Source organism: Molossus molossus, unplaced genomic scaffold, assembly GCF_014108415.1.
Source record: "Molossus molossus isolate mMolMol1 unplaced genomic scaffold, mMolMol1.p scaffold_m16_p_14, whole genome shotgun sequence".
In the NCBI taxonomy this organism is placed as follows: domain Eukaryota; kingdom Metazoa; phylum Chordata; class Mammalia; order Chiroptera; family Molossidae; genus Molossus; species Molossus molossus.
Genome location: NW_023425349.1, coordinates 37,889,152 through 37,908,008, shown reverse-complemented (window position 1 = coordinate 37,908,008; position 18,857 = coordinate 37,889,152). Strand labels below are relative to the sequence as shown.

Genomic DNA, 18,857 nt, shown 5'->3' with positions numbered 1-18,857 from the left:
TGATATTAAATTCATAGTCTTTAGTGTGAGTCAGTAAGCCACTTAATTTTTAATGTCTCAGTAGTGTTTTAAATGATTTTGTGGGTAGAAATCCATGTGTGAATAATTTTTCTTTAGAATGGGGCTAAAGTGGGAATGTGGTTTTGCTATCACTTGGAGTAATTCTGTTTGACAAGGTTTAACCTTTGTATCCTAACAGTGAAATAGGCATTTAATAATTTTTGAAATAAGAGTTTTGTTTAAATCTTGCAATCTTATAATCAAACAGTAATTACTATATATTTACTGTTCACCTGTGATTGTGAGACTACTTTGTAAATGGGAATTACTTTGATATTATCATAAATATTAGCCTTAATTTGCAAATGAACATATTAAATGCAAATATTTTTAAATTGCCTAAAGATAAGCAATTGAAATTAAGGATGTAGAGAACATTAGAGTATATTTTTTAAGGATACAACAATAAGGAAAGTGTGGATGTTTGATAGCAATATTTAGACAGGCAGGCTGACATTTCATTAGTGTTTTCTTATTAACAAAAAGTGATTTTGTAAGAGAAATATAATAAAAGGTTTTGCTACTACTCAAGGACCTAATTATTCCTTTTCTTTATAGGAAGATTTTCAGTCAATGACTTACGGATTTAAAATGGCTAACAGTGTGACAGATCTTCGAGTTACAGGTAATACCATTTATAAAGATAATTTACAAGTTTAACGTTTGGGTATGTTTCCTTTTTAACTTCATTGTCTTTCTTCTAGGCATGCTAAAAGATGTGGAGGATGACATGCAAAGAAGAGTAAAGGTATATATACATATATGTGGGTTTTTTTTCCCCCTCTTTGGTATAGGATTTTTTTTCTTCTTGTAATGTCAGATTACCTTTAAGTATAAATAACTAATGTAGGTAGGACCATCGGCATCCTTTATATATGCTATGCCTTTTGGTAATGAGTTTGAAGGCTGTTACAGGAACTTCTGATAAGTTAATGTCACTTTCATGTATTAAAAAATTAACCCTCTCAGTGTTTCAATTTGTTTTAGAATTTTTATATGCTCTTTTAAGAGTAGCATAGTACTGTAGAATTTTAAGTTCCTCCAACATAAGGACTATCTTCACCTATGTATCTTTAATAGCTAAGAGAGTGTCTACAACACAGTGGAAGAGTCAGTAAATGATGGTATCCCAAATCTGGTAAATGCCTCCTATGAATGACATCTTTCAGCCAGATGACCCTGATGATTTGGGTCTCATGGAGATAAAAAGGAAAAAAGTTAATATTTCTACTGTTTTTTTAACATTTGTATAACACAGCAAGCAATTTTACATTCTTTTTTTTTAAATCTTCACTCAAGGATATTTTTCTTTTTATCTTCAGATAGAATAGGAGGGAGGGAGAGAGAAAGAGAGAGGGAAACATTGATGTGAGAGAGACACATCAACTGGTTGCCTCCCACATGACCCCGACCAAGGCCTGGGATGAACCGAAACTGAGGTACATCCCCTTGAATGGAATAGAACCCAAGGCTCCTTCGTCTGCCAGCCAGTGCTGTAACCACTGAGCAAAACAGGCCACGGCATATTTGATATTTACAATTATTTGTTGAATTAGACAATAAAATGCACACCGTGCCCCACATTTAGATGAAGAAAATACAGCTCAGAGGAGTTAGTAACCTGTCTGAGTCTTATTCAAGGGCATGCCACTGAGTCAGTGGCAGCTCCAGTGCTAGAAACCTTAACTCTTCTGGGTCTTCCCAGAATTGTGTCAACCTACTCAACCATGTATTACTCATGTATGAACAAGATGTCTTGCACTTTAGTGCAGAACAGATCAGTATTTACTATAGGACTTCATGATGTGATTTTATAAAGGTTACTCTTTCTAGCAGGGTTAGTTTTGAAATCAGAAGTTTCAATGAATAGATCGTTTTAAAAGAAAGAAGTACCATGTGCTTTTATGCTATTTTACTGTTTTGCTTTTGCTGCTTTTAATACCTTATTTTGTGTATTCTTTGTAATTTATATCAAAATTAACTTCCGGTATGTAGTATTAATAGGAAAATAATAACTAAATATAGCTTCTTTTTCCTCTCAAATATTATTCTTAGAAATAGATTGTTACAGTAAATTAATTTAGTGCTTTACCTTGTATATTTGTAATTTAATGCTTCTACAGTTTTGTGTTTGTTTTAATTCACCTTTTTTAAAATTTTAGAGTACCCGAAGTCGACAAGGAGAAGAAAGAGATCCAGAAGTTGAACTAGAAGTAATTGAACTTATTTTCTGGTAGATAATATCAGAGAAGTCTACCTCTTAATGTTGTAGTTTTATGAACTGCATTATAATTTATGGAAACCCTTTCTAAGGTATTTCTTTAAAAAGTGGACATTGCAAGGGATTTTATGTCCCTTACATTTATTTTGATAGCATGATAATGCAGCTCTTTCAAATACATGATTTCAAAGCTGAATCTTCAGTATTCCTGTGAGGTAGGAAGAAAAAACTGACTGTTTACACATGACACATCAAAGCTTAGCAAAACTTGAGAACTTGCACAGCATCAACAGTTGCCAAGCCTTTGTTGAGATCCTAAATTTTCTGACTCTGCTTAAAGTGCTTTTTAAACAATCCTTGATTAATTCTGATTAAATCTGTTTTGAGATGATAGTATAACTTTTGTCTTAGGGAAAAAATCAGTCCTGCTGATATAGAAGCTTTATATTTTGTTTCAATAGAGTAGGCTTTGTTATGTTTTCTGCAGCTTCTAATTTTAGGCATGTAAAGACTGACTGAAGGTGTTTGTAATGTCGTAAGTTATTAGCACTGAGATTTAGGACTTAAAATACCAGGTTTTAAAGTGAAATTCTTTTGACAGACTTTACATCTTTTGACTTCCCGTTCTTTCTTATTTTTTTTTTTAGCACCAACAGTGTTTAGCAGTATTCAGCAGAGTGAAATTTACTCGAGTGTTACTGACAGTGCTTATAGCCTTTACTAAGAAAGAGGTAAGGGCGTTTACTGGACTCTGCCTATTTTAGTGGTGGTGTTTTGTTTTGTTCTCATAGAATGCTTTACTGAAGTAGTTTTGAGACTTTCCCTTTGAAATGCCCCTGGTTGCACATGTACAGCACTCAGCATTTGGTGTATTTACATCAGAGTAGCTCTGATTTTCTCACGTGAATTTTACAGCCTGCGCCATAACATATACATGTCTATTGATATAAAAATAGGGTAGTCATATTTTGTGAATTGAAAGGAGAAAGTAAAAGTGAGAATTTTAGGATGTCTTCTTTCATTCAGGAAATAATTAACTGTTAGATTTTTGTAGACCCCAAAGTAAGTCCTATATGGTGAATATTGTGAGCATGCGTGTGTGTGTGTGTGTGTGTGTGCGCGCGTGCGTGTATCTCGATTACAGACAAATTTGTGACTAGTTAGTAAGTGGTGAGTAAAGGGCCAACGTTTACCATTGTTCCAACTTTTTTTTTTTTTTTTTTTTATCCTCACCCAAGGACATTTTTCCATTTTTTGTTCAGATAGAGCGGGAGGGAGAGAGAGGAAGAGAGAGAGAGAGAAACATCGATGTGAAGGGACACATCGAGTGGCTGCCACCTGCACGACCAACCAGGGCCGGGGACAAACTGCAACCGAGGTACGTGCCCTTAGCGGGAACCGAACCCGGGTCTCTCTGTACCGCAGGCCGACGCTCCAACCGCTGAGCCAAACCGGCCAGGGCTGTTCCAACTTTTATAATACTATTTTTTTTTTAATTTCACCTTGATGAGTAACAAAGTAGAAATGTTGAAATTTTCCAATTGACTGAATCTTTCTTTTTTTAAACAAAAGATTAATAGAATAAACCAGAGATGTTTTCTATTGTTTTTTCATGGCTCCTACAAAATATAGATATGGGTAAAAAGAATAATATCTATCTTAACAGGATCTGAACATCCTGTATTAAGTGAATAGTTTGTGAAAACCGATGTCATTACAACAAGCATTTAATTTCATTATTGTTTATAGGATTTTCCTATTTAATGTATATCTTTCAGTGAAAGAATATGTAAGAATGTTTTTGGTGATTTATTTGCTAGACCAGTGCTGTTGCAGAAGCTCAAAAATTGATGGTTCAAGCAGCAGATCTTCTTTCTGCCATTCATAATTCATTGCATCATGGCATCCAGGCCCAGAATGATACTACAAAAGGAGGTAATTGTCTATTTTGCTCCTATTCTTTTTTCATTCTTTCTCATCCAGAGTGTATAGTGTTTGGTTTGTTGTAAAATTTTATTTAATTCAGACTATCTGGATCTTGGAATGTTTTGCTTCATAGAGTTATAAAGTATTTATACTCCCTTCTTTAAAAATATTTTCTAGAACAAAAAGTACTATATCTTAATGCTTGTGCTCCTCTGAGTATTTACCCTTTCTGGTGATCATGCTCTGGTGTCAGCAGTATACTCTTTTTCAGTCACCTCTCCCTTTTACTTCTTTAAGAGATCATTACCTTCATTGCAAAGTCTTCCCTAACTCTATCAGGCAGGCCTAAGTGTTCCCTCCTTGTACTCATACATGCTTCTGTTACATTTTTTGTGTATATCATATTGTGATTGTTTACCTATTTGTCTTTCCATGAGGTTTTGATACTTTAGGCCAGGGACTGTCTTATTTATATATCTCTGTTATGCTTGGCACATTGTTGACTCTCAGATTTTATTTATGAAATATGCCTTAAAATGAAAGAAATAGTGTACTCTTGTAAAAGTTGCAAGTAAGTTAACATTTTAGATAATGTGTGGCAATTTTGATTACCTTTAAAACTAATTAAAATGAGATGATATTTACGTTCTTTAAATTGGTTTTTCCCAATTGTTGGTCTTGTGACCAGGAAGGCCAATTTTTACTAACTCACACTGCTTTCCTTTTATACCCTCCTTTAAGGACAGCAGTTGTGGTGTTTCCCTTCCCACTAATTTTTTTCTTACTCAAATGTTAGGTAGTAGAGCAATACAAAGGTAATTTGGTTTAGAACATCAGTATTATTGTAATCTTTATCTAATAATGAATTTATTAATTCATTAACATTTTTTTTGTTTGTTTTATCCAGGAGGGAAATATGTATATGAGATGCCTAACTAGGTGGCATTCTGTAACCATGGGGACACACACACAAAAACAGCAGTTATGCGTAGCAAGCTATGTAGTACGTTTACAGAAAGTTTAACATATCTACAATTCTTCAATACTTTGAATACTAGTGCAAGAATACTTTAGTGAAAACCACTGATCATACTTTACTTCAAAGAAGTGTGTTTTTTGGGTAATATATCAAGAAGGTATTAATAATGCAAAATGAAAGTCTTCCTTATGAATGGATTCTGATACTCCTTTTTGCCATATCCTGGCTACTGTGGGCTGTTCTAGTCTATAACTCTGAGGATAATAATCGCCACAGGATCATTAGTTGTCTGTGTGGTTTGTGACATCCCTATATTTCAGACCAGTCAGTACTAAAACAAATATTGCTTGTGTGTATATTCTCCATCGTTTGCCTGGTTTGATAATCTATTCACATATAAGCTTCGGGAAGATGGTTTGCATAAAGTTGACTTGAATAAACTTTTTAAAACATGTAATCTTACGACTAAGCTAGTGAAGTTTTAAATTTAGGGAGTACTAACTCACTCTGCTTCATTTTCTGTTTAATACCTTTGGCTGGCTTAATTTAACTTTGTAATTGTCCCTTAAGCATAAAGCTAAACAATAAAATAAAAATGTGAATGCCTTCCTGGTGTCTGTTCTAAGAAGAATGATGATAAAACAGTAATGTAGATTAGTTTTCATCTCAGATTACTCATTTGCCTTCTTATTACTGTAACTCCAGCTGGTAACAAAATGGCTATGTAAAGCTTGAAATCACTGAGCATTTATTTTAGGTTCTCAATGAAAGGTATATAATCAGTAGGACTTGGAAACAGTGGTGTAAAGGGGGAAAGTGGGAAGAATCAAAGTTGGTCCAAGGATCACTTTACTGGTGGATTTACTCATGGTATAATGTTGTATAGATATAATGTTTTAAAGATTAAGATGCAGAAGGCAGAAGCAATTTGGGAACAGGCAGTGGATAAGGAGGGCAGCTCAGATAAAAGGAATGGGATTTTTTGATGTGCTCACATGGAGCTGTCCACTAGTACAGTAACTATTTGGCTCTGGAAAATGTATGGAAAGGCAAGTTTTGGAGTCATTTTCATATTAAGTGATAATTGAAGCAAATGTTGTTCTTTTTCTTTGTTTATACTGCCTTATTGTTCTTGAATTCTACGTTTATTTTTATATGTTTCTGGAATTCTAACCCATACCTTAAGGAAATGAGAAAAAGCAGTGCACATGTATAATAAAATATAGGACGTTATACAAAAAGAAAAAATATATATAATCTTTGAGATTCAAATGTAAGAGCAGAAACGATAGTTAATACGTGGTGAGTAAAGGGCCAACATTTATTTACCATTGTTCTAACTTTTGTAATGCTATTTTTAATAGAAATAAAAAACAATAGTAAGTAAATAAAAATAAATAGAAAACAGAACACAAAATTGAGGAAATCTTACAGAAAGTATAGTTTAAAAATGTAAAGATACAAAATAAGGGCCCACAACCATATCAAAGTTACAACTAAACTACAGAACAACCATCTTTCAAAACTGCCTGAAATCAAGCTGAATGGAAGTCCTATAACTACGAAATTAAAGAAGCAGTTACATTGAGACTGGTAGGAGGGTTGGAGGCATGACGGGCTGGTTCCTCACCCACGTGTAGCAGATAAAAATTAGGAGGATACCTCGGCTGGGAAGGTCCTCCCTGAGGACTGAAGGGTCCCCATCCCACACCAGGCTCCCAGCTCAGGGTTCCAGTGCCAGGAAGAGAAGTCCCCATAAATTCTGGCTGGAAAAACCAGCGGAAACTGAGGCTGAGGCCGCTGGAGCCCCAGGCAGCTCCTCTTAAAGAACCTGTGTGGACTTACTCGGACTAACACCCTCCAGGCTCCAGCATGGGGGAGGCAGCTTGAAAGGCACCAGAGACATATGGGGAAGAACTGAGTTGTTTGGCATTGGAGCGAGGGCTGGAGAGGCGGCTTTCTCCTGGACAGACAGCTTTCTCCTGGACAGACGTGCTATCAGAGGCCTTTGTTCCTTTGGTGAGCCCTTCCCTGGGACAGCAGACAGCCGCCATATCTGGGACTCCAGCAACTTGGCTCACACTGTTTGCCCCGCCCTGGTGACTCCCTGAGGCGCTGCCCCACCCAACTTTCAGGCCCACCCAAGCTGTTGCCAGTTGCTCTACCATAGGATTGGCTTGTCTTGGATCCTGCTTCAGGTTTTCCTAAGTTCTTTCAAACAAGCAGCATCTGGTCTCAGCTAGCCTCATACCTCTTGTTAAGTAATACATAGAAACAAACACAGGGAGGCAGCCAAAATGAGGAGACAAAGAATCAGGTTCCAAATGAAAGAACAGAACAAAACTCCAGGAAAAGAACTAAGCGAAGTGGACATAAGCAACCTAACAGATGCAGAGTTCAAAACACTGTTTATAAGGATGCTCAATGAACTTAGTGAGAACCTCAGCCAACTTGGTAAGGGCCTCAAGAGCATAAAAAAGGAGCAGTCAGAAATGAAGGAGGCACTAACTGAAATAAAGAATAATTTACACAGATTCAGTAGTAGAGTAGATAAAGCCAAGAAGCAAACCATTGATTTGGAATATAAGGAAGCAAAAACACCCAATCAGAACAGCGAAAAGAAAAAAGAATCCAAAAAAATGAGGAGAGTGTAAGGAGCCTCTGGGACAACTTAAAGCATACCAACATTCGCATGTTGGGGGTACCAGAAGGGGAAGAGAGAACAAGAAATCAAAAACCTATTTGAAACAGTAAAGGCAAAAAACTTCCCTAACTTGGTGAAGGAAACAGATATACAAGTCCAGGAAGCACAGAGTCCCAAACAAGATGAACCCCAAGAGGCCTACACCAAGACACATCATCATCAAAATGCAAAAGGTTCAAGACAAAGAGAGAATCTTTAAAAGCAGCAAGAGAAAAGCAGTTGGTTACCTACAAGGGAGTTCCCATAAGATTGTCGGCTGATTTCTCAAAAGAAACTTTGCAGGCCAGAAGGGAGTGGCAAGAAATATTCAGAGTGATCAAAAGCAAGAACCTACAACCACAGTTACTCTATCCTGCAAAGCTATCATTTAGAGTCGATGGCCATGTAAAGAGTTTCCCAGACAAGAAAAAGCTAAAGGAGTTCATCACCACCAAACCGTTATTATATGAAATGTTGAAGGGTCTTGAAGAAAAAGATAAAAAATATGAACTAACAAAATGGCAATGAATACATATCTATTGACAGTGGATCTACAAACAAAATGAACAGGCAGAACAGAAGCATTCTCATAGATACAGAGAACATTTTGTTGGTTGCCAGATGGGAGGGGGTTTGGGGGAATGGATGAAGGGATTAAGAAGTACAAATTGGTTGTTAGACTGACAGACATCAAAGGAAAGGGGGCTGGGGGGTGGGAAGAGATAAACCAAAGAACTTAAATGTATATATGCATAACCAATGGACACAGACAACAGTGTGGGGAAAGGCAGGAGGGGGGTGGTAGTGGGGAGGAGGGGGTCAATGGGAGGAAAATGAGGAACATCTGTAAAACATTCAACAATAAAGATAAACTTTTTAAGAAAGAAATAAAATGAGAATAAAGAGTATTATAGGATCAGTTCAGAAGGTCTATCTAATAAGAATAAATAATAAGTAAATAAGATAAATGAAGGGTAAACTGATAAAAGTTGTTACAGAAATACAGATCAGAAGGTAGAAGCAAAAAATAACAAAATAATTTAAGAAGCCCTGGCCGGTTTGGCTCAGCGGTTAAAAGAGTGTCAGCCTGTGGTCCAGAGAGACCCGGGTTCGGTTTCCGCTAAGGGCACATACCTCAGTTGCAGTTTGTCCCCGGCCCTGGTTAGGTCGTGCGGGTGGCAACTACTCGATGTGTCCCTTTCACATTGATGTTTCTCTCTCTCTCTCTCTCTCTCTCTCTCTCTCTCTCTCTCTTCCTCCCTCTCTATCTGAACAAAAAATGGAAAAATGTCCTCGGGTGAAGATTAAAATAATAATAATAATTTAAGAAATTTTTCCAGAATTGAATGATACAAATACTTAGATTTGAAAGGGTCAATAAAGAGCTGCCCAGCACAACCAGGATAAAAATAGGCTTCTATCAAAGCATATCATCATGAAATTTTTGATTGGTGGGTTAAAACACAAGGTCCTAAGAGATTTGAAAGAGACAAAATAAGTTACATAATCAAGACAGACTATCATTATACTTCTCAACAGCAGTAATGGAAACTAGAAATCAGTAGAGCAAAGAACAAAGTTGAAGGAGTCATACTTCCAGATTTCAAATTTTAGGACAAAGCTACAGTAACTAAGACAATGTGGGACTGGCATAAAGATATGCATGGATCTGTGGAATAGTGTTAATCCAAAAGTTAACCCTCACATTTGTGGTCATCTTGAAACCTATAAATGTTACTTTATTTCGGAAAAAGTTATTTGCAGATGCAACTAAGTAAGGATCTTTTGATGAGATAATCTTGGATTCTCTGGTTGGGCCCTAAATACCATCCTAAGTGTCTTTCTTAAAAGAGAGGCAGGGGGAGATTAGACACACAGAAGAGAAGTGATGTGAAGACAGGTATAATTGGCATGCTGCAGCTAGAGGCCAGGGAATTCCAACAGCCACAAAAAGCTGGAAGAGACAAGGAATAAGTTTCCCTCTAGAGGCTTCGGACAAAGTGCTCTCCTGTCTGTGCCTTGATTTCAGCCCAGTGAAACTGATGTTAAACTTCTGGCCTTCAGAACTGAGAGAACAAATGTGTGTTGTTTTAAAATACCCAATTTGTGTGTCCATATACATATGTATATTTTCTAGCTCTATCTAAAGGACCTGGGAGACCTGTCATCCAGATCTTGCTTCCATTGTCCACTAAAAGTAACCAGGGGTGAGACTTCACCAAGATGATGACATAGGAGGCTCCTGAACTCCCTTTCTCCCACAGACACAGTGAATGTACAGCTGCATACAGAGCAGTTCCTTCTGAAAGAGATCCAGAAACTAGCTGATCAGTTCCTACACAGTAGATGAATGAGAAAATATATCAAAACGGGTAGGAAAGGCTGAGACATACTCTTGTCATAAACCTCCACACCCGACATAGTGCCATACAGTCAGGGGAGTACCCCCAACTCCCAGCGTCTGCCTGAGGAGTGAACTGTTTGGACTCCACATCTAGCATCTCAACTTTTAAGACTCCTGGAGAGAAAGGCTCTCAGGACACCTAGCTCTGAAAGTCAACTGGGCTTGTGTCCACAAGACTCACAAGACTATAGCAAACAAAGAAGCAGTTTTTACTAGGCTCATGAGCACTTGCATGGCTATCCCTGCAGGGATCAGTGCAGAGGGAGCAGTCAGAATCGCTCATCTCCCAGTCTTTCCCTGAAGTAGGTTTATATGCATACTGTAAAAGCTGCTGCCTGAGTGTTGGGCTTCTAATTTAACAGGTGTATAGGGGCTGGATGAGATCTTCCTGAGACTGGGAAAATCAGCAGGCAGCTTTCCCATCTTCTCTCTCCAACTTGTTACAATAATACAACCCAGTTACCAGTATCTCCCAGGAAGGAGCTTGTACACACAGCTGGTGCTCAAGCTTTTGCAGCTGTCACCCAAGGCATGAGCCCCTGGATCACCTGGCTCTACTAACCAACAGGGCTTGCATTCAGGAGTCCCACAGGACTATAAAGCAAAGAAATAGTTGTTAGCAGGTGTGGGAGCACCTTTCCCCCATGGATATACATCCAGAAGGAATAGGCAAAAATGCCCCCATCTTCCAGTTTCTGCCTGGAAAGGGGCTTAACTATATACTTCCCCAGCTGCTATCTGAAGTTTTAGCTTCTAATTGACCTGCATGTAGGTGTTGACTTTGGGACACTGATGGGTCTTGGTGTAACCTCAGCTACTTCTGAGAACTAAGGAGGCAACTAGTAGCTTGGGCTGGGCTGAAAACAGAAGAGCATAAAACTGTTAAAGGTAAATATTTACAGCCGTTCCTCTGTATCAGCAAGGTATTGGTCCAGGATCCTTCACGGATGTACAAGTCCCGTATATAAAATAGCATAGAACAATGCATACAGTTTGCCTTCTGCATCTGCAGATTCCCAGTCATGGATTGAATACTGTTTTCTATCTATGGTTGATTGAATCCATGGATGCAAAACCTGTGGATACCGAGGGCAACTAGTTTAATTCAGAATGTGATTAATGTCGTGATGGTGGTTAGCAAACCACTTATAACTCTTGTATGAAGGTTAAAAGACAAAAGTATTTAAAATAACTATAATTAAAATAATTTGTTAATGGATATACAATGTAAAAAGATGCAAATTGAGACATCAAAAACATAAAATGTGACAGAGGGCGCTTTTATGTGTGTTTGAAGTTATCAGCTTAAAGTAGACTGTTACAAATGTATTTTATGCAAACCTCATGGTAACCACAAAGCAAAAGCCTATGGATATATAGACAAAATAAAGAAAAAGTAATCAAAGCATTACATTACAAAAAATCATCAAATAACAAAGGAAGAGAGCAAGAGAAGGAGGAAGGGGAGCAAAGGAATTGCAATAATTATACAACCAGAAAACAATTGACAGAATGACAATTGACAGTGGCAATTCCATTCCTATCAATAATTACTTTAAATGTAAACTAAATTCTCCCTTTGGCAGCCATAGGAGTGTAGCTAAAGGTTTGTCGATTTTGTTTATCTTTCTGGTAAACCAGAAGCTCTTAGTTTCATTGATCTTTTCTGTTGTCTTTCTGGTCTCTATTTCATTTATTTCCACTCTAATCATTACTCTTTCCTTCCTTCTGCTAACTTTGGGTTTAATTTTTTTTATAGTTCCTTAAGGTGTAAAGTTAGGTTATTTGAAATTGTTCTAATTTTTTAATGTTTGCATTTATTGCTGTAAACTTCAATCACAACTGCTTTTGCAGTACATAGGTTTTGGTATGTTGTGTTTCAATTTTCATTTGGTTTGAGATAATTTTTTATTTCCTTTTGATTTCTTTGACCCATTGGTTGTTCAAAACCATGTTTTTGATTAGTTTCCATATATTTGTAGATTTTCCATTTCTAATTTCATACCATTGTGGTCAGAAAAGGTAGTTGTTAATGAGGGAATATATTAACCTTATTTTATCCCATTTTTGGAGGTAGAAGCCCTTCTCTGTCACCACTACCAACAACATGTAGATAAGAAGTACAATTTTAGGTTTTTAAATATGCTCATCTACTTTTAAAATATAGATATATTTAATGGTAAATTATAAAATCTGGAGAGTATTGTGATTAGAATTTGTTAGGAGATGCTTTTGAAACTGGCCCTTTTTTACATTTAGTAGTATTTGAGTTTTAAAATTCCAAGAAACATTGAAAATCTTTTTTTTCTTTTTAGATCATCCAATTATGATGGGGTTTGAACCCCTTGTTAACCAGAGGCTACTTCCACCTACGTTCCCTCGATATGCAAAAATAATTAAAAGGGAAGAAATGGTCAACTATTTTGCAAGATTAATAGATAGAATAAAAACTGTCTGTGAAGTGGTCAATTTAACAAATTTACATTGTATCCTGGTAAGTACAAATCTTTATTCTGGAATATAACTTCATTTTAGAAATAAAGAAACTAAAGTCTAGAAAAGTTCGGTAATTTATCCAAATTTTTCAAATGGGAGTTTGAACCCTGGATTCTGTTTTCAGAAGTTTTTATATAATTATGCGCCTGTGTATATATACATAATGCATATGTATCAATATTTTTTCTTTTATTTTATTTTTTATTTTTTAATCCTCACTAGGGGACACTTTTTAATATTTTGTTGAGATAGAGTGGAAGGAAAAGAGAGAGAGAGAGAGAAACATCAATGTGAAAGGGACACATCGAGTGGCTGCCACCCACATGACCCAACCAAGGCTGGGGACAAACTGCAACTGAGGTACGTGCCCTTAGCGGGAACCGAACCCGGGTCTCTCCAGACCGCAGGCTGATGATCTAACCGCTGAGCCAAACCGGCCAGGGCTCAGTATTTTTTCATACAAAAATTGGATCATGGTGTTTGGAACTTTTTTTTCTTTATTAATCTCTATGTAGTGAACATCTTTCTTTTCATGTCAACAAATAACATATATTTCCATATTATTTTAATAGCTACATGGGATTCCACTGTAAACCTGTATCATTTTTTTTTTCAGTCAATTCATATTGAATTGTATTTAAGTCTTTTTTTTTTTTTTTTAATCCTCACCCAAGGACATTTTTCCAATTTTTGTACAGATAGAGTGAGAGGGGGAGAGAGAGAGAGAGAGAGAGAGAGAGAAACATCGACGTGAAAGGGACACATCGAGTGGCTGCCACCCGCACGACCAACCAGGGCCGGGGACAAACTGCAACCGAAGTACGTGCCCTTAGCGGGAACTGAACCCGGGTCTCTCCGGACCGCAGGCCAATGCTCTAACCGCTGAGCCAAACCAGCCAGGGCTGTATTTAAGTCTTTTTCAGTGTTTTACTATTATAAACAATAATATGGTGACTATCTTTATTTTATTGATGGAAGTATTACAGATGTCCCCCTTTTTTCCCCATTGATCCCCTCCTTCCTGCTCCTGTGCTCTTCCTGCCTTCCCCAGTATGGCGAATATCTTTAAAGCTAAATTTTTATATCAGGTGCTTTCTTCCCTTTTAAGATAAATTCCTAACAGTGAATTTGCTGGGTAAAGAGTATGTCTATTTTTAAGTTGGCATTTTTTTTATTACTCTTTTTTTATGGATTTAAATATAGAAAAAATATGCTTTTATTTGGGGAATATTAAAACATTCAGAGGTGGAGTTATAATTTAGTAAGGTTATAGTGATATTTATAAGGATAGTAGGAAGGTAGAAAATAGCAAAATAATACTATTGATATTTAGACATAAGTACACTAATTTATTTTGCATGACTATGCATAGATACGAATTTGACTATTGTTGCCCCTACATACTAGGGTACATAATTCCTAGCCTGATGTCATTTCCTCTGTAAAGTTTTCCTTGCTGGTTCCAGGTTTCTTCTGTACCTGTATTTCTTGAGATGACAAATTAATCAGTTTATATATCTAGAATTGAGCAGCTGCCTCTGGGATATAGTTGATGGTCAATAAGGATTTGTGCTTTTCTCCCTGGCTGGTTTGACTCACTGGTTAGAGTGTCGGCCCTCAGAACAAAGAGTTGGGTTGATTCCAGTCAAGGGCATGTACCTCCATTGCGGTTCAGTTCCCCTGCCCTGGTTGGGGTTGTGTGGGAGGCAACCCATTGATGTGTCTCTCTCACATTGATGTTTCCCTCTCTTTCTCTCTGTCTCCCTCACTCCCACTCTATCTGAAAATCAGTGGAAAAATATCCTCGGGTGAGAATTTAAAAAAAAGAAGATTATGCTTTTGTTTATGCTCTGACTTATGATAACTTTATTTTCTCTTCCACTGATTCTTTGTCATTAAAGCCCAGCTTAAGTCTTCATTAGTGAAACTTTCACTATTATGCCTTTATTCCTTTCTTTTGTATTTGTTTTCTTTTTTAGTAGTCTGTCCTTAAGAATCATGATTCTAAAGGTAGAAAAGATCACAGACCAGTTCATTTTGTAATTCATTGTACAGCTAAACAGGTTTAGAGGGATTGTAACTAAATTAGATTGCTTAGTGACATATCTGGACAATGAGTAGAGATTTTCTTACTCTTCTGTTGCATCTAATTTTCTGATACTTAATTGTTACACAAATACCTACTTGTGTTCGCTAAATTGTAGAGTTTTAGAAAAAGAGAAGATCAATGTGTATTGGAATAAGAAAGTACAACAGCTGGAATTTGTTTTCCAACAGAAGAGTATGGATTACCTTGTCAGAAGGATGAATGCATAATGACACACCATAACAGAAGGGAGCTGAGGGAGCTAGGCCTGGACTGCTGGCACTAGACATGAAAAGAGCCTAGCAGGAGAAGAGTCTGGATCCCTGGAAGACAGGGGACTGAGCAATAGGTAGTGGTATTGGGGGAGTGTGGCAGAGGCCAAGAGTAGAGGAAAAGATTAAAGTTAGGACAGATAAGGGACCGAATGGTCCAGTGGATCTGCATAAGAAACTGGTTACAGGATAAACTGCCAGATACAGAAAAATAAAGTTAAGTATCCAAATGAAAAATTAGAATAGGACATAAGCACATGTGTTTAAAAAGAAGTAAACAGTGAAAATGCTTCACCCTACTAATAAGAAAAGAAATCAATTTATAACAACTGGATTGAAAAATATAATAATATTTATTATTTAAAAAGGGAAATAGTCATTATCCTGTATTCCTGTGGTTACCTCTCTTTGGTCTTAAAAAATGTGTATACTTTTACCCAGAAAATGCCTAAAAACAGGAAGATGATAAGTAATTACTATAACTATACTACAGATGTTAACATTTCAGTATATTTTCTTATCTTTTTTTCCCTATCTGTGTATAAACCCATGTATAGTTTTCTGAGCATATCTTTTGGTCTTTCCCTGGATTTAGGATCAGTCAGTCGGTAATATGAATCCAGTTAGCCTGGTTACTTGGTATTTATTTATGTGAAGTAGGAGGTAAACCTCTGTCATTAGTTAGTAAATTATTATTGATACTGTTATTTTCATGGTGTACAAATTTAATATGAGTATCCACACAATATTATTATTAGTCAGTTTGCTTTAAAAAAATTGAGGCTCTAAAATTATCCAAAGTCTCATTGGTATAATTAGACAATTCCTGTAGAGAGTATTTTTAGTATTTGTCATATTCTAACTCTGGTAGGGTAATATTTCCAGTAAAAATTACACTTTCTATGCAAATGTTTTCTTCTTTTATTTAACCCATTATTGACATTACTTTTTTCTCTGTTTATCTCTTAGGATTTTTTCTGTGAGTTTAGTGAACAGTCACCTTGTGTTCTTTCAAGATCTCTATTACAAGTAAGTTCTCTTAGTATAGAAAATACTTTTTAAACATCAAATTATATCTCTGTTGACATTGTTTTATTGATTGATAGAACAAAAGGTAGATGCTTCTTTCTAAAGGATATGCCATAGTAAATGTTAACATTTTTTAATTAAATGCATTGACTTAGAGTGCTAAACATTCATCAAGATCATGTCTTGTGCCATGAAATAAACTCCAGTTTTAAAACAATTAAAATGATACAAAGTATGTGCTCTGACTATTTTGGAATTAAGTGAGCAATCAAAATTTTCCAATATATAGAAAATTTTCCAAATATTTGGCAATTTATACAAGTCTAAAGAACCCATGGATCAAAGAGACAGTCTTAAGTTAGAATGAAAATGAAAATATAGCAGGAAGGAGGGGGTCAATGGGGAAAAAAGGAGGGACATTTGTAATACTTTCAACAATTAAAAACAAAGAAAAGAAAATATAATTAATATGGTCGATTTTTGACCAAGCACGAAGCTAACTCAATAGAGAAATGGCAATCTTTTCAACAGGTGGTGCAAGAACAATTGGACAGGCATATAGGGAAAAAAATCAACTCAGAATACATCATAAACCTAAATGTAAAATGTGAAACTATAAAACTTTTAGAAGAAAGGATAGGAGAAAATCTTTGTGAATTTGGAGAATGCAGAGAATTCTTGGGTGTGACAATAAAAGAACAATCCCTAAATAGATAAATATAAATTTTAATTCTGTGGAAGACTCTTAAGAAAATGAAGAAACTCTCCCAGCTGGTGTGGCTTGGTGGTTGAGCATTGACCCATGCACCAAGAGGTCGCTGGTTCAATTCCCGGTCAGGGCACATGCCCAGGTTGTGGGCAGAATCCCCGGTGGAGGGCATGCAGGAGGTGGCCAATCAATGTTCTCTCTCTTCTATGTTTCTATCTCTCTCTCCCTCTCTCTCTAAAATCAGTAAAGAAAAAGAGAAAATGAAGAGACTATGGAATGGGAAACTATTTGCAAATCATGTCAGACAAAGGACTTGATTCTAAAACATATAAGGAACTCTGTAAATATAACAACAGACAACCCAGTTTTTAAAATGAGCAAAATTGTGAAATTTCAATATGAAAAGATATTTAATATAATTAGTATTACTGCAATGCAAATTAAAACCACAATGAAATACTATTATCCACCTTTCAGAATATCTTTTTAAAAAGAAAAGAAAGAAAAATAGAATATCAAGTGCTTACAAGGATGCAGTACTGATAGGAATGTGAAGTGCTACAAACACTTTGCAAAACAATTTGGCACATTCTCATAAAATGAAATGTACAAATCCCACTCATACTTGTATAGCTAGAGAAGTGGAATCTGATGTCTGGAAACCTGTATGCACATATTTATAGCTATTTGGTTCATGACCACCAAAAACTGGAAACAACCCAGATGTGTTAGGAAATCGAATAAGGTATAATATGGTAACTATTAAAGTGCACTGAGGTTAGGGGGATAAAATTAAATGCAAATTATTGAGTAATATTTTATTTTAAATTTAATAATGTACTTTTTAGTAATCTATTGTTTTTTCCAATTTTGGAAAGGTTTGTATGTATTCCAAAACATTCATTAGAGATAAAAATTATTGACTAGCTTAATATTTATAGCCATTTACTATTTCATAATTTATGAAGCCCTTTCTTACATATTAACTCATTTGACATATTTAGACTAGTTTATTTTAACCAGTTCACAATTACTACTCTTGACTTGGAAAGTTTTTTCCTGCACATTTTTTATTCTCTTGCATCAAAATACACCTTGAATAGAAATTAATAAGTAATACCCATCATGGAAGCAGTGATTTATAAAATTTTCCACCAACTTTTTATATTTATTTTCTTTTGTATTCTGTGGTATTTTTAAGAAGTATGTTCATGTGACAGTAATGGCAACTATACGTGCAGTATGTCTAGTTTGTGACATTATTACTAATATATAACATTTATTTTAAGACCACATTCCTGGTGGATAACAAAAAGGTCTTTGGAACTCACCTCATGCAAGACATGGTGAAAGATGCCCTTCGGTCTTTCGTCAGTCCTCCGGTGCTTTCCCCAAAGTAAGTATCGTAAGATGTTTATAGTGTATGTATTTCTTAAAAGCCAAATTCTCTGTCCTTCTCCTTTTTAACCAAGGCATACAAACTGTTGGAATCAAGTATCTCTATAAAACAACAAACTCGATCATGTTAAAATAAATTGATTTATGCCACATGTTGTTTAGATTTAAACTGAGATTTTTGTAAAGTTGACGTTAGGTTCAGTACGAGAAGAAAAACTTCCAAGCAGTTATCAGGGATTCAGTAAATTGTATTGATCCTTACTAAGAGCACAGCGCTGTGTTAGATAGGTACTTTAGGAAATAATTACAAAAAAAACAAGATAAGGTCTGTTTTCAATGAGCTGAGTCTAGATAGAGATATCTAGAATATGCAGCCCTGGCCAGTTTGGCTCAGCGGTTAGAGCGTCGGCCTGCGGTCCGGAGAGACCCGGGTTCGGTTCCCGCTAAGGGCACGTACTTCGGTTGCAGTTTGTCCCCGGCCCTGGTTGGTCGTGCGGGTGGCAGCCACTCGATGTGTCCCTTCACGTCGATGTTTCTCTCTCTCTCTCCCTCCCACTCTATCTGTACAAAAAATGGAAAAATATCCTCGGGTGA

The 18,857-nt window shown here is 36.3% G+C and overlaps 1 protein-coding gene across 2 annotated transcripts in view; it reads left to right on the top strand.

The window, feature by feature from the left end:
• The window catches only part of NAA35 (N-alpha-acetyltransferase 35, NatC auxiliary subunit), a 77,299-nt gene that overhangs the window by 37,328 nt on the left and 21,114 nt on the right, over window positions 1-18,857 (top strand). For both annotated transcript variants that reach the window (XM_036260657.1, XM_036260658.1), the window contains exons 7-14: window positions 619-685; window positions 765-808; window positions 2,223-2,273; window positions 2,929-3,012; window positions 4,102-4,216; window positions 12,589-12,767; window positions 16,097-16,156; window positions 18,155-18,261. In XM_036260657.1, the coding sequence (XP_036116550.1) occupies window positions 619-685; window positions 765-808; window positions 2,223-2,273; window positions 2,929-3,012; window positions 4,102-4,216; window positions 12,589-12,767; window positions 16,097-16,156; window positions 18,155-18,261 (707 nt within the window). The remainder of the gene's footprint in view (window positions 1-618; window positions 686-764; window positions 809-2,222; window positions 2,274-2,928; window positions 3,013-4,101; window positions 4,217-12,588; window positions 12,768-16,096; window positions 16,157-18,154; window positions 18,262-18,857) is intronic.